General features: G+C 44.8%; 1 protein-coding gene across 3 annotated transcripts in view; it reads left to right on the forward strand.

Moving 5' to 3' along the window:
- tbc1d8b (TBC1 domain family member 8B) overlaps positions 1–16,589 on the forward strand; it is a 53,009-nt gene continuing 36,420 nt past the window's right edge. For all 3 annotated transcript variants that reach the window (XM_061962136.1, XM_061962137.1, XM_061962138.1), the window contains exons 1-3: positions 1–241; positions 7,021–7,131; positions 7,230–7,348. In XM_061962136.1, the coding sequence (XP_061818120.1) occupies positions 115–241; positions 7,021–7,131; positions 7,230–7,348 (357 nt within the window). In that variant the 5' untranslated portion in view covers positions 1–114. The remainder of the gene's footprint in view (positions 242–7,020; positions 7,132–7,229; positions 7,349–16,589) is intronic.

Below are 16,589 nucleotides of genomic sequence, written 5' to 3' on the forward strand. Positions count from 1 at the left end.
GGGAGGCATCCGGACGCAAACAAATATTCACTGCTTAGATGTGTGCTGTGCTGTGAGGTAGCCCTGGAATGACAGGAGAATTTGGCAGGCGAGCCGTGGACAACATTCGTAACCATGTGGCTTAAACCCGAAGAGATATTGCTGAAAAACGCCTTTAAATTGTGGGTCACGGAGAAGGATAATGAATATTTCGTGCTCCAGAGAAGGCGAGGATATGGTGAAGGTGGAGGCGGCTTGACAGGTAACGTTAGCGGGTATGTTTTGCTAAGATTTCATAATTTGAAGCCTAACAAGTTATTATCTGGATTAAAGACGTGACATTTATCGGCTTGTCTTGAGCGTTTACCTGTCATGAAACGACCGTGTGTTGCTGTATATCATGATAGGACATAACTGCAACAGGTCTAGGACAAATAGTGAACAGCTGGCTTCTCTTGTTGACAAGTATAATGTCAAATACTCATTTTGTTCTTTAAATGTACGCCATAGCATAGGCGTTAGGGTCACATAGACCGAAGGACAGTAGTGTACGTATATTATATGGATTGTTTACACAATTCCTCCTGACTTGGGTATGCAGATACGTTAGCCTGTAAGCTTAAAATATTATAACTGTATTATGCGCCAAAGATGAAACCATTTAAATAGAAATGGTGTTGTAAATATATTTCCTCAATTAATTATTCGTATCATGTCAGGGGTTTCAACTGGCGGCACAGGTTTATTATTGTGGTAAAAGTAAAAAATAAAAAAAAGACTTAAAAATGCCCTAGTGTGTAAAATGAAGTGGCATGAATGTTTAGGATAAACATACTCTGTAATTGAACACAAACATAATGCTAAAATGTTATAATTAGATTCATTACTACAAACTAGGTTTGTACGGTATACCGGTATTAGTGTAACACCGTGATACTAATGAATCTTATTCGGTACTATACCGCCTCTAAACCTGTACCTGTACCAAAATATTGGTATCGGGACAACACTACGACAAACACGTCTTTTTAAGTGCAAAGAATTGTGCGGGTTACATCCACTGTGTTTCTAAACTTTTACTTTCATAGAAGCAGTGTCTTCTACAGTGGACATTTTTTCTGTCAGTTTTGAAAATGCAGTTTCGCTGAAAATTTAAATCACATTTAAACTTTTAAGTCAGTTAATGTACAGGTAGGTGGTCTTTCCTGCTTGTCATTGCTGCATGTCGCACCTCCTCCGGTGCCCACGGGTCAGCTGCAGGGTCATCAGCTAGGAACCACCATTCCTCGACATTTCGCTCCTTTAATCCCTACAACGTCTCTTGATGGCGGAGCAGTGACAGAGACATCTCCCTGTCACCCCCTGCAGCTGATAAATGTTACCTCCTGCGGTTGCTGTTGGGGTTAGTTGTTTTTTTCCACAGCTCCTGTCCTTCCTCCTCAGCCAGAGCCAAAAGCTGCCTTTCTCGGCTTTCTCTGCCAAATCTTTTATGGCGTTCCTCAGCTTCCCTCTAGTCACTCCTGCGTCCCTCAAAAGGCGTGTGGCGTAGCCTCGGCAACCAACCTCCACTGGGTAGATGGTAGCCTTCCAGCCAGCCTCCTAGCACTCTGCAGCCAGCTCTGCATATTTGGTCTTTTTGCGTTCAAAGGCGGCTTCAATTCCCTCTTCTGCTGGCACTGTCAGCTCAATGATGTGCACCGCTCTTGCCTTGCTGGACCACACCACGATGTCAGGACGGAGAGATGTAGCTGTGATCTCCATGGGGAACCGGAGCTGCTTGTTGAGATCAACCCTCATGTCCCACTCCTGGCCGGGGAGAAAGGCCTCAATGTCTCTCTTGACCTGGTGTGTCTTTGTCCACCCCCTTCCACGACAAAGCTGGTGTGGGTCTCTGCTGTTCTTTGCTGCCCAGTCGACACCCCTCCAGTTTCCCCAGGACCTGGTCTTGACGCCATCTATAGCGCCTCTGGGAGAGTGTGATCTTGCAGTCTGACAAGATATGCTGGACTGCGATGAGGTGGCGACTTGTCCAGGGTGTACCCCGCCTTCCGCCCGATTGTAGCTGAGATAGGCTCCAGCGCCCCCCGCGACCCCAAAAGGGAATAAGCGGTAGAAAATGGATGGATGGATGGAAGATATGCTGGAGGCTTGCTTTGGGAGTATTGCAGAGTGCGCAGTTTTCCTCATTCCCAAACGATTGATGAAGGTTATGAGGACAGGAAAGCGTGTCGTAAGTAGCACGTATGAGGAAACTGATCCTTGCCTGTGGGATCTTCCAAAGGTCAGACCAACTGATCTTGCAGTTGACAACTCCCTCCCAGGTTGTCCAGCTTCCTTGTCGGCACTGCAACACAGCCTTGATCTTGTAACGCTCTTCCTCTATTCTCCACACCTCTGCCAGCACCATCTCCTTCCTCTCCTTGCGGTTAGCCTTGGACCAGAACCGCGGTGCTTCTCCCCATCCCAGCCCTGCTCTTCCTGACTGGACTCTACCTTACAATTTGACGTTTAGCTTCGCTGGCTTAATCTTTTCCCAGTGATGGTAGCTTATCAAGTAGTTCGGTGTGCAGCAGGTGCTTTCCCTTGGCATGGTGCGCCTTGGCTGAGTTTTGGCTCGGAACACTTGAGACGAACATGAACTTTATTTCCTCTGCTACAGAGGTTGTTTTCGCTAGGGTTTGTTTGTCCGTTTGTTAGCAAAGTTATGAACAGATTTTGAAAAAAAACAAGTCCTCTAGCTACTACAAAGTGGAAGACTTAGACTTAGACTTCCTTTATTGTCATTCAAATTTGAACTTTACAGTACAGTTAAGAACAACATTTTGTTGGATTAGCTCGTTGTAGTGTAATTGCACTTTTTTTTGAATTTTGCCTGTCAATCCCAACCCTTATAAGGGACAAGAACACGCGTTTGTTTTTAGGATTCTGAAGACAAAAAAATGCTTGCACGATGAGGCTAATGGTAGTCACTATTGTAGCCTCCAAAGCCCACTAAAACAACTTCAAAAACCTACATCAACATTTTATATACACACTGCAAGTATATATATAATGTAGTAACAGACACATTCATAACAATATGTATCGCAATATATACAATATTTACAGTATTTTGGTCATTTTAAGCATTACCGGAACATTTTTCCTCACCGCATTTATTTAGGTTCCCATAGCAATGCACCCAACTTCTAGCAACTCATGTGTGTTCATACTTCCGAAAACAAATGTGTGTGTGTTCTAATCATTGCAGACTTGGTAATAGATGACGGAGATGACTATTTTTGGACAAATGAGTATTCACAACCTTATCTTTTTAAACCTGAATATACAAACCCCGTTTCCATATGAGTTGGGAAATTGTGTTAGATGTAAATATATACGGAATACAATGATTTGCAAAACATTTTCAACCCATATTCAGTTGAATATGCTACAAAGACAACATATTTGATGTTCAAACTAATAAACATTTTTTTTTTTTTTGCAAATAAGCATTAACTTTAGAAGTTGATGCCAGCAACACATGACAAAGAAGTTGGGAAAGGTGGCAATAAATACTGATAAAGTTGAGGAATGCTCATCACCACTTATTTGGAACATCCCACAGGTGAACAGGCAAATTGCGAACAGGTGGGTGCCATGATTGGGTATAAAAGTAGATTCCATGAAATGCTCAGTCATTCACAAACAAGGATGGGGTGAGGGTCACCACTTTGTGAACAAATGCGTGAGTAAATTGTTGAACAGTTTAAGAAAAACCTTTCTCAAGCAGCTATTGCAAGGAATTTAGAGATTTCACCATCTACGGTCCGTAATATCATCAGAGGGTTCAGAGAATCTGGAGAAATCACTGCACGTAAGCAGCTAAGCCTGTGACCTTCGATCCCTCAGGCTGTACTGCATCAACAAGCGACATCAGTGTGTAAAGGATATCACCACATGGGCTCAGGAACACTTCAGAAACCCATTGTCAGTAACTACAGTTGGTCGCTACATCTGTAAGTGCAAGTTAAAACTCTCCTATGCAAGGCGAAAACCGTTTATCAACAACACCCAGAAACGGCGTCGGCTTCGCTGGGCCTGAGCTCATCTAAGATGGACTGATACAAAGTGGAAAAGTGTTCTGTGGTCTGACGAGTCCACATTTCAAATTGTTTTTGGAAACTGTGGACGTTGTGTCCTCCAGACCAAAGAGGAAAAGAACCATCCGGATTGTTATAGGCGCAAAGTTGAAAAGCCAGCATCTGTGATGGTATGGGGGTGTATTAGTGCCCAAGACATGGGTAACTTACACATCTGTGAAGGCGCCATTAATGCTGAAAGGTACATACAGATTTTGGAGCAACATATGTTGCCATCCAAGCAACGTTACCATGGACGCCCCTGCTTATTTCAGCAAGACAATGCCAAGCCACGTGTTACATCAACGTGGCTTCATAGTAAAAGAGTGCGGGTACTAAACTGGCCTGCCTGTAGTCCAGACCTGTCTCCCATTGAAAATGTGTGGCGCATTATGAGGCCTAAAATACCACAACGGAGACCCCCGGACTGTTGAACAACTTAAGCTGTACATCAAGCAAGAATGGGAAAGAATTCCACCTGAGAAGCTTAAAAAATGTGTCTCCTCAGTTCCCAAACATTTACTGAGTGTTGTTAAAAGGAAAGGCCATGTAACACAGTGGTGAACATGCCCTTTCCCAACTACTTTGGCACGTGTTGCAGCCATGAAATTCTAAGTTAATTATTATTTGCAAAAAAAAAAAAAAGTTTATGAGTTTGAACATCAAATATATTGTCTTTGTAGTGCATTCAATTGAATATGGGTTGAAAAGGATTTGCAAATCATTGTATTCCGTTTATATTTACATCTAACACAATTTCCCAACTCATATGGAAACAGGGTTTGTATGAGAATGTACTGCTGGTTATAAAATCTGAGTGAGCATGAAGAAAGGGTGAAATGTTGGAGCAGGCGGAAGCCGAGAGAGTCATGACCGGCGTAAATGTGGAGCTTGGAGCCAAGCTATGCCGACAGACATGGAGTGCTTACCCAAAATCAACTGGAAAAAACGTATTGCTCTTTTATCCTGCACTACAACGAGCTAATGCAACAAAATGTTGTTCTTATCTGTACTGCAAAGTTCAAATTTGAATGACAATAAAAGGAAGTCTAAGTCTAAGTCTGAGTCTCTTTTGAATACGATGCCACAGTTTTGCCCATTTCTTTTTGCAGCACCTCTCAAGCTCCATCAGGTTGGATGGGAAACGTTGGTTTTCATCCAGGATGTCTCTGTACAGTAGTGCATTCATCTAAGTCTAGTCAGGGAGGTGACCAAGAACCCGATTGTCACTCTTTTCAGAGCTCGTGTAGCGAGAAGAACCTTCCAAAACAACAACAATCTCTGCTGCAATTCACCGATCAGACTTGTATGGTATACTGGCAAGCCGGAAACCATTTCGTAAAAAGTTTAGCAAAAAAAAGTTTGCCAAAAGGCACCTGAAATACTCTCAGAACATAAGAAAACAAATCTCTGGTCTAACGAGACAAAGATTGCAATGTAAAGAGACACCCTGGATAAAAAACAACACTTCCCATCCAACCTGATGGAGCTTGAGAGGTGCCGTAAAGAGAAATGAGAGAAACTGCCAAAAGTTAGGAGTGCCAAGCTTGTAGCATTGTATTCAAAAATACTTGAGCCTATAATTTGCCATGGTGCATCAACAAAGTATGAGCAAATGCTGTGAATATTTATGTACATGTGTTTTTTTTAATATTTTGAATAAGTTTGCAATTGTTTTTTTTGTTTTTTTAAAAACATTTTCACATTGTCATTATGGGGTATTGTGTGTAGAATTTTGAGGACAAACATTTATTTATTCCATTTTGGAATAAGGCTGTAACATAACAAAATGTGGAAAAAGAGAAGCGTTGTGAATACTTTCTGGATGTACTGAAACTCAGATTTTTGCTTGCAACTTTAAGCGTACCAATTAACTTGAGCTTCTATGTCAAAACACTCAAGTTGGGGCACTCTTAAGTTGAAGTACCACTGTACTGAAGACATGGATAATATGCAACATTAAAAGTACATTTCATTTTGGTTAGAGTCAAGACTGAGAGATGCCAATGCTGCCTGTGTTCATGTATTTTTAACATCTGGTACTTAAAGTACATAATCACAGATAATTCATGATAATGGATTTGGAGAAATGAATCCTGTGTGCCTGCTTTAATGATAGTTGAGGTTAACCACTATCTGGTCTAACAGTGACAGGTGTATGATGCAGTTTAAGCCCTATGAGAGCCTTTTCATATCTGAAGCATCATTTAGGTGTTTAATTTTCCTCTCTACACCCGCAATGGCTATTGTTGCCAGGAGATGAGAGTGTAATGATACATTATGTTGTGTGTCACTTCAGTCACTTAGGCCATGTCTACACTAAGTCGTTTAACCCCTTAAACAAATAATTAATTAGCCTAAGCCTTGTTTCAGCCACACTAAACCAGCGTTTAAGGTCCTCCTCCTCGGACAAATTTTGACACTGGTAAGTCCGCCGTGTATTTCTTGAATCTCCAGCACTTAGCTTTGTATGGACTCAATGATCGTTTACAAACTGAGTTCGGAGAGGAAGTGTCGCCAGAAAGACTTGCTAATGGAACATACATAGAGGTCATCTACAATAGCACGTCTAGCCCATCTATCTGCTCGTGAATTATTCATGTAGGGCATGTGAAAGGGAGGCGTTAGAGCCCCCAGATGTGGTTCCTTTTAAATACTTCGGGCTCAGAATCACATTCCGCTTCGTCAGCACAGGCACAATCTGACACCCAAACAAATAAAATATTTATTTAAAGGTTATATACAAGGCCAGGCTATCGCTGGTCAGCATCAGCTTTATCCTCAAGGTGTTGAAACATTCTGCATCTAAGGAGAAAACAGATGCAATTTTAAGTAGTTCCCTTACAGTAGCTTTGCCTGAAATGTTCATGTAATGCTGCTGAGAAAAGCTGGTTAAAAATAGTAATGCACTCTGTTGCAGGTCTCCTTGTGGGAACGCTGGACACCGTGCTGGACTCCACATCCAAAGTAGCTCCTTTTCGCATTCTGCACCACACACCTGACTCACAAGTGTATTGGTCCATTGCATGCGGTATGTCCACGTAATATTATTCACATGTAAAAATAACAAAAATCGGTGTATAATGGATGTTTTGTCATTGTCATTTCCCTTCTTCAATGTTATATTAGGCGTCACTAAGGAGGAGATTGTCCAGCACTGGGATTGGCTGCAGCAGAATATCATGAAGACGCTGTCTGTTTTCGACTCCAGCGAGGACATCACCAGCTTTGTACAGGGCAAGATCAGAGTAAGATAATTCCCATTTTTAAGGGGACCTATTATGCAAAACCATCTTGTCTTACCTATTTGTACCTGTTTTTGTGTCTGGGGATCCGCATAAGTCCCAAAAGTTTGAAATCAAACCATTAAGGCATGGCGGAGATATTTATAAAACAGTCTTGCCTTCCTTTATACCTTCTCCAAACGAGCCGTTTGGAATTTGCACAAATTGTGACGTTTTTCCAACATGTGATGTCAGCAGATATCTCCATATATTGTAGAGTTTTATCCGAAGAGCTTTGCTGGCGTGCGGCATTGTAGTCCTATGTTGTAGTCAATAATTTCCTTCGTTTTCTCTATCCTCTTGTTGTGGGACAGACTGACTCATACATGCGCATGCATCCTCTGCTGTTGCCATTTTTAATACAAAGTAGCGTATAGTTCGAACTTATATCTGTCAGTAGACTCAATATGGTAGCTCTAAAAACTACAACATGGATGGCGGGAAGAAGTCTCTGTCAAAATGGGGTCTCTAAAACATAATCTATGAAACATTTCGACCAAAAAAACATCTTTACAGTTATGTAGACCACAAATAAGTGTTTAAATGGAGAAAAACAAAATCATTATTTGCCCCTTTTAAACGATTGTGTTCATGAAAACATTAGACACTAGACTCTCATTAGGCACACCTGTATAATGCAATTACAATACAAGAGGTGGTGTATCAATTTCAAATTTGTTGTACCCTATATTGACCCAAGTAGGCCAATGTATATTTTCCATATTAAAAAGTCTGAACAAGACTGGTCATCTAATAATACAGTGTTTCTTAGCCATCGTTGGGCCGTTAGCGTCCCCTAGAGCAGTGGTCCCCAACCTTTTTGTAACTGCGGACCAGTCAACGCTTAAAAATTTGTCCCACGGACCGGGGTGGGGGGGGGGATTTTTATTTGTTTTTTGTCATAAAAAAATACAATCATGTGTGCTTACGGACTGTATCCCTGCAGACTGTATTGATCTATATTGATATATATAATGTATTAACCAGAAATATTAATAACAGAAAGAAACAACCCTTTTGTGCGAATAAGTGTAAATGGGGGAGGGAGGTTTTTGGGGTTGGTGCACTAATTGTAAGTGTATCTTGTGTTTTTTATGTTGATTTAATTAAAAAAAAAAAAAAAAAAAAAAGTTGTTATTTTTTAAATGTATTAAAAACATTTTTTTTTCAATTCTTGTGCGGCCCGGTACCAATCGATCCACGGACCGGTACCGGGTCGTGGCCCGGTGTTTGGGTACCACTGCCCTAGAGGGCCGCCAAAAAATATCTGTTTCTCAGCTGTGGTCCGTATGGGCCGTAGTGGTACTCAGTTGAAATACACTTTATTAACACTTGTAGTCTTGTTCACGAGTGGAGTGGGGGAAGAGTGGATCGTGAGATCGACAGGCGGATCGGTGCGGCGTCTTCAGTAATGCGGACGCTGTATCGATCCGTTGTGGTGAAGAAGGAGCTGAGCCGGAAGGCAAAGCTCTCGATTTACCGGTCGATCTACGTTCCCATCCTCACCTATGGTCATGAGCTTTGGGTCATGACCGAAAGGACAAGATCACGGGTACAAGCGGCCGAAATGAGTTTCCTCCGCCGAGTGGCGGGGCTCTCCCTTAGAGATAGGGTGAGAAGCTCTGTCATTCGGGGGGAGCTCAAAGTAAAGCCGCTGCTCCTCCACATCGAGAGGAGCCAGATGAGGTGGTTCGGGCATCTGGTCAGGATGCCACCCGAACGCCTCCCTAGGAAGGTGTTTCGGGCACGTCCGACCGGTAGGAGGCCACGGGGAAGACCCAGGACACGCTGGGAAGACTATCTCTCCCGGCTGGCCTGGGAACGCCTCGGGATCCCCCGGGAGGAGCTGGACAAAGTGGCTGGGGAGAGGGAAGTCTGGGCTTCCCTGCTTAAGCTGCTGCCCCCGCGACCCGACCTCGGATAAGCGGAAGAAGATGGATGGATGGATGGATAATACTTGTGGCGGTAATGACAATATCCATCCATCCATCCATCAATTTTCTGCTGCTTGTCCCTTTTAGGGTTGTGGGGGGTGCTGGAGCCTATCCCATTTGCACATGGGCGGAAGGTGGGGTATAATGACAATATCAAACAAACGAATTAAGTCTGGAGCTATAGACATAGAGAAGTTTCTAAAGTGCAAAAAAAAGACTAAATTGGCGAAGCTATATTTTCATTTGCACTTTAATTCTATTGACAGTTATTATTTATTATTAATTAAGTTAGAATATGTATTGGACATTTTCTAATCAGGTAGTCAAACAAAATGGTCTTTCTTAAATTTATTTGAGAAGCTCAAGCATCTCAAAAGGCACAGGTCACATTCATAGCAAGGTATGTAAGAAGTGCGCAATAGAAGAAATACGATTTATTCTTTTTAATACAAGATGGGAGGGAGGGAGTAGGCTCAATTTGGAGGGGGCATATGACACAATTCAGAAAAGACAATGAGTGCATTGTTAACTGGAGAAGACGAGAAGGGAGAAAAGATACTTTCACATTGCAGATACGGACAAGGTCATTCTCTGGTCAGAATGTGATTTTTTCAGAAATACTGCAGTTTTTAATAGCATAGTGCAAAGATGCATACATGTTTTCCATTGCAGAATGTATTTATTTTAGCACTGTATAATTGTATTTAAATGTATTTTTCATCAGTTGTTATAAGTCCCTTCTTTTGCAGTATATTTTGGTCAGTACTTATTTTTCTAATCACCCTCACCTAGGCCTAAGGTTTATTTGTTAAATAAATAATAATATTTGTAATTAACATACACTTTTATATTGTTTGACAAGGTGTATCCTGTTTAACAATAAGTAGATTATATATAATATTGAATACGATTTATAATCAAGAGTAAGATTACTAATTCAGTGTTAATATTTGAGTGGACGCTGTTCCCATCTGTAGTAGAAAAGTTGGGCCCAAGTTCAAAAAGGTTGAGAACCCCTGCTTTAATACATTCCACCATCAGGTGACAGCAAACCATGAATCCAAGCTTTTCTTCCTGTCTCACGCATGCACATACGCAGTGATATGAAGAGTTGCAGCCATGACACAGTGATCTGCTTATAGGTTGGTCAGGTTAGCATACAACAGAGGGGTTATGATGCTAACTTTGAGATAATGGTGATCAACGTTCCCTCTAAGGTGCGCGCCTGCGCAATTGCGCACGCTCACGCGTCCTCTTCGCACAGCAAATTAATGCCGCGCAGAAAATCAAAAATCCCATTTGAACTTCCATCAATCACTTTATTAAGCAAAACTGTTTGTAACCACACCAAAAACATGAGTAAAAAAACTTTTATGTATAAAAACTGGTAATTTTCTGCCATACAAACCAGGCTTAAACCAACGTTGTCATCCGTCGTTTCAACAGAAGCCACTCGCTCTCTCACCTGCACCAACACACGCACTCATGGCACTTATCCAGTGCTGCGTTTATGGCCACACAAAAAGTCGGACAACCCCAACGCCACACAATGTGCAAATGCCAGGTTGTAACACTCTGACTCCTCAATCAGATGTGTGCTTATTTTACTGCCATTTATTAAGGATGTTAATCTAAGGATATTATTCATGAAATATTGTCACTAGATTTCATAAATGCTAATAAAAAATGTATTTTACAGACAGAAAGTTACAAGAACTAAATGTAATCTCTGAAAGGGGTAACATTTCTTTTAAAGGGAGGACCCGCAGCCAGACATACAATACTGGCACATAGATCATGAAAAACATGTTTTTTTGTTATTGTCATTGTAAGAGGGCAAAATCCCTTCCATCCATCCATCCATTTTCTACCGCTTGTCCCGTTCGGGGTCGCGGGGGTGCTGGAGCCTATCTCAGCTGAATTAATGCGGAAGGCGGGGTACACCCTGGACAAGTCACCAACTCATCACAGGGCCAACACAGATAGACAGACAACATTCACACTCACATTCACACACTAGGGACCATTTAGTGTTGCCAATTAACCTATCCCCAGGTGCATGTCTTTGGAGGTGTGAGGAATCTGGAGTACCCGGAAGGAACCCACGCAGTCACGAGGAGAACATGCAAACTCCACACAGAATAATCCCGAGCACAGAATCGAACCCAGGACCTTCGTATTGTGAGGCAGACGTACTAACCCCTCCGGCAAAATCACTTATATCAGAAAATTATTTTAATAAAACATTTAAATGGTTATGATGTCAGGTTTGGGACAGGTGTGCTGCTGGTGTGGCCACAGTGTGCACGTCTGATGTTGCTCCACTGAATGCTCAGGGAGTTTGTGCGTTTGCTCACACACATGAAAAATTAGAGGGAACATTGATGGTGACTTGAAAGATACATCTCCTGGATGCACTGGGACACATCATCAGTGATGTATCCTGGATTCATCGGGTGTTTCGGGTCTCGCAACATCAGACACCCTCGTCCAGGCGACCCAGCCGGGGTGATCAAGTCCCTGCTTGTGTCCCAGTAGCAACCCACGGATCTGCCCTTTTCAGCCACAACCACCTCGTGGCTTTCTCTGCCGCTTCACTTGCGGATTGAATGGCCCTCCTTTTGGCCTCCCCTTTGACTCCCAATCGGCCAAGCACTTTACAGAGGGAGCGTCCTGCAAAGCCACGGCAACCAACTTCTATTGGCTCATAGAAAGTCCTCCAGCCCCTGCCCCTGCAGTCCTCCACCAGCTCCTGATACTTGGCACGTTTCTTTTCGTTGGCTTCCTCAATCCGCTCCTCCCAAGGCACTGTTAGTTCCAGCATGATGAGGTGTTTTGAAGCCTCTGAGATGATGATCATGTCTGGCCGTAGAGATGTTTTTACAATGTGCTGGGGGAACCTCAGTTGTTTTCCCAGGTCAACGTGTAGCTGCCAATCAGGGGCTGTGTGAAGGAGTCCTGTTATTGTCTTTGGACGTGCACGAGGTCTCTCCCCAGCTTTGATGAAAGAGATTGCCTTCTTTGGCGCATGATGTTGCTTGCTGCTGCTGATGGCTGAGGCTATGCTCTCAGCAACTGCTTTGAGTACCTGGTCATGACGCCAGCGATAGCGACCATCAGCCAGAGACTTTGGGCAACTGCTGAGGAGATGTTCCAAGGAGCCTCTTCCAGAGCAAAGGGAGCAGAAGGGTGTCTCGCTCTTCCCCCAAACATGGAGGTTTGCTGGGCTAGGGAGGGAATCGTAGACTGCTGCCACGAGGAACCGGACGCGGTGGAGGTCTGCCTGCATGATGTTTGACCAGGTGACTTTGCGCTGCAACGTGCCCTCCCATCTTGTCCATGCCCCCTGTTGCCGGAGTCCCACTACCCTACCCACTCGCTCTTCCTCCAAGCCTGCTCGGACCTCCTCCTGGAGTAGATGTCGTCTGTCTTTGCCCCGGGCCTGGCTGACTTGGGTCTTTGGGAAGTAGCCCAAGCCTGCTCTCCCTGTTGCTATGGCCCCAACCAGTGCCTTTTGTCTAAGGCGTGACTCAGCCACCTCCACTGCCTTTTCTGCCTTCCACTTCCTTCCTGTCCTCACTTCAATCCCGGCTGATGACACCTTGCAGTCCCTGGAGTCTCTGTACTGTAGGGCTTCTCTTGTGCGTGCCACCTTGAATTCTTCAGTGAGCCCACTGAAGGGTAGCTGCAGGATGTTGCTTGTCCCGTACAGAGCAGCGCTGTTGAGGCTGCGTGGGAGACCCAGCCATTTCCGCAGAAAGCTGCTGATCTTCCTTTCAAAGGATTCCACTGTTGTTACTGGGACTGCATATACAAGGAGAGGCCACAGGACTCTGGGAAGGATGGAGTGCTGGTAGATCCAGGCTTTGAATCTACCAGGTAGGCCAGACTTGTCTACTTTGGTGAGCCACCCTCCAAGCTCTTCAGTAGACTTCTGGATAGCAGCAGAGTCCTTCAGGCTGGAGTCAAAGAGCTTTCCCAAGCTCTTGACTGGTTGCTCCGTGATGGATGGAATGACCGTTCCTGAGATTGAGAATCGGAATTTGTTGACCACCTTCCCCTTCTTCAGCACCATGGACCTTGACTTTGCGGGCTTGAAACTCATCCTGGCCCACCCAATGAGCCTCTCCAATCCCTGCAAGATCCACCTGCTCCCTGGTACTGATGTTGTTGTTATGGTAAGGTCATCCATATAGGCTCTAATAGGGGGCTGTCGAACACCTGATCTGGACAGAGGCCCTCTGCATTCCACCTCAGCAGACTTTACCACCATATTCATCGCCAGTGCAAAAAGGACAACGGAGATGGTGCATCCTGTTATTATTCCCTTCTCAAGGCGATGCCAGTCAGAGGTTATTGACCCAGAAGTGACCCGGAGCCTGAAGTTATTGTAATAATCCAGGATCAAGTCCTTGATCTTGCTGGGAACATGGTGGCGGTGTAGCGCAAGCTCAACTAGCTTGTGTGGGATGGACCCATAGGCGTTAGTCAGGTCCAACCACAACACAGCAAGTTCCCCTCTGCTCTCATGGGCCTCTCTGATGAGCTGTGTGACGACACCGTTGTGCTCTAGACAGCCGGGGACTCCAGGAATCCCCCCCTTCTGCACTGAAGTGTCGATGTAGTTGTTCTTGAGGAGAAACTCGGTCAGTCTTCGGGAGACGATGCTGAAGAACACCTTCCCTTCCACACTCAGAAGTGATATAGTCCGAAACTGGTTGATGTTTTTCGAGTCCTCCTCCTTGGGGATCCATACTCCCTCTGCACACCTCCACTGGTTGGCCACTCTCCCCCTTCGCCAGATCACCTTCAAGGTCTTCCACAGATGCTTGAGAAGCCCTGGACAGCGCTTGTAGACGAGGTAAGGTACACCACTGGGGCCCGGGGAAGATGCTGAGTGGGCTGCCTTGATGACCTCTTCAACCTCCTTCAAACTGGGCTCTGTCAACTGGAACTCTGCCGTTGGTGGAGCAGGGCTGATGAGCGCTCTGTTGGGTCCTAGATCTTGTCCCCTCAGTGGGTCGCTCATGGTATTCTGGAGGAAGCGATTCACTTCCTCTCTTGGGCACTCAAGCCGGCCACTGCGCTTGTCCCCGAGCAGCTGTTTAGCAAACCGAAAGGGGTTGGCAATGAAGACTGCCCGCTTCCTAGCTCTCTCTCTTCCACGCCTCCTGTGAAACTCTGCTCTGCGGAGAGTTGTCAGCTTCTTCCGCAGGATGTTGCGCAGCTCTTCTAAAGGTTGTTTGTCCTCCTCAGAAACTCTCTTGAACTGTTTCCTGAGGGTTCGAAGCTCCTGGCGCAGTTGGTGTATCTTAGTGGCTCTGCGATTCATGGTGTAGGGGGTGGCCTCAGTGTTGCCCTTCTCCATCCGTCCGAATCTTTCCGAGCCATAGCTGACGATGATGGTACTCATTGCCTGGAGCCTGCTGTCGACATCTCCTTTAGCTGTGGCTTGGATGATGTTGGACACGTCCTCATCAAACTGCAGCCACTCGCTCCATCTGTTTGCTTGGGGCCATTTAATCCGCTGCTGTGGAACTACTCTGCTGGGATTGAGAGACTCCGGTACGTGGAGGGACTGGGATCTGTGGGGTGTCTCCTGTCCGGGCTCCTCCTGCGTCTCACCAGGTCCAGGACCTGTGCGTTGAACCTCGCTCTCCCGCTCCAAACATTTCATTCTGGCCTGATGGATTCTTAAGCCACGTTGATTTTTGCACAGCTTGCCGCAGATACATGTCATACTCGTAGTCAGTTCGTTTGCGGGGTTCGTTAACCTTTGGGCCGTCCGATTGGAGATCTCATCCTCCCCCCCCCTCTCGGGATCTCCTGGGGGTATTGCTCTGTAGGGTTTTCCGTAGCTTATTTGGGTTCTTTCTCACGAAAGATACAGGCTGGGGTGCTAACCCATACTGTCCCGGGTGCCGTCTTTCCGAGCTGCCAACTGTCTCTCCAGTAGTCGACCAAACTGTTCTTGGTTGCCACCCAGTCTTTCCTAGGAGTCACTGGCTTAGCCAGACTGAAACTTGAAAGATACATCTCCTGGATGCACTGGGACACATCATCAGTGATGTATCCTAATGAATGAAGCTGTGTCATCACACTGTCGAGCAGCTAAGAAACATGAGATCATTTTGTATGGCAATATAATAGTTTTTAATTAACTATACACTATATACTGTATATATATATATATATATATATATATATATATATATATATATATATATATATATATATATATATATATATATCCATCCATCCATCTTCTTCTGCTTATCCGAGGTCGGGTCGCGGGGGCAGCAGCCTAAGCAAGGAAGCCCAGACTTCCCTCTCCCCAGCCACTTTGTCCAGCTCCTCCCGGGGGATCCCGAGGCGTTCCCAGGCCAGCCGGGAGACGTAGTCTTCCCAACGTGTCCTGGGTCTTCCCCGTGGCCTCCTACCCTTCAGACGTGCCCGAAACACCTCCCTAGGGAGGCGTTCTGACCAGATGCCTGAACCACCTCATCTGGCTCCCCTCGATGTGGAGGAGCAGCGGCTTTACTTTGAGCTCCTCCCGGATGACAGAGCTTCTCACCCTATCTCTAAGGGAGCGCTCCGCCACCCGACGGAGGAAACTCATTTCGGCCGCTTGTACCCGTGATCTTGTCCTTTCGGTCATGACCCAAAGCTCATGACCATAGGTGAGGATGGGAACTTACATCGACCGATAAATCGAGAGCTTTGCCTTCCGGCTCAGCTCTTTCTTCACCACAACGGATCGATACAGCGTCCGCATTACTGAAGACGCCGCACCGATCCGCCTGTCGATCTCACGATCCACTCTTCCCTCACTCGTGAACAAGACTCCAAGGTACTTGAACTCCTCTACTTGGGGTAAGATCTCCTCCCCAACCCGGAGATAATATATATATCAACTGCGTAATTTAAAAACTGTAATACATTTTTGTTTTTTGTCATTGATTTTGTCCTAAAATATTTTTCAAAAAAATCTGTCAGTAAAATTGAGGCAGTCTTATGTTCAGGTTAGAACAGGAGTTTGCAGTGGTGTGCATCCTCATCAGGTCTCCAGTATTTAGTATCCTCAGACACAGTGCCAAGTACAGTGGAACCTCTATTTACGAACTTAATTGGTTCTTGGACAGGGTTCATAAACACACAAGATTGTATATTGAAGCAAATTTATCCAGAATGAATAATGGGTTCTAGCCTTGACAAAAGTCCATATTTTAGTAAAAGTTTGTTTGTTCAAAACTTTGAACATAATATAAAGT

The sequence above is a fragment of the Nerophis lumbriciformis genome, linkage group LG09 (genome assembly GCF_033978685.3).
Source record: "Nerophis lumbriciformis linkage group LG09, RoL_Nlum_v2.1, whole genome shotgun sequence".
In the NCBI taxonomy this organism is placed as follows: domain Eukaryota; kingdom Metazoa; phylum Chordata; class Actinopteri; order Syngnathiformes; family Syngnathidae; genus Nerophis; species Nerophis lumbriciformis.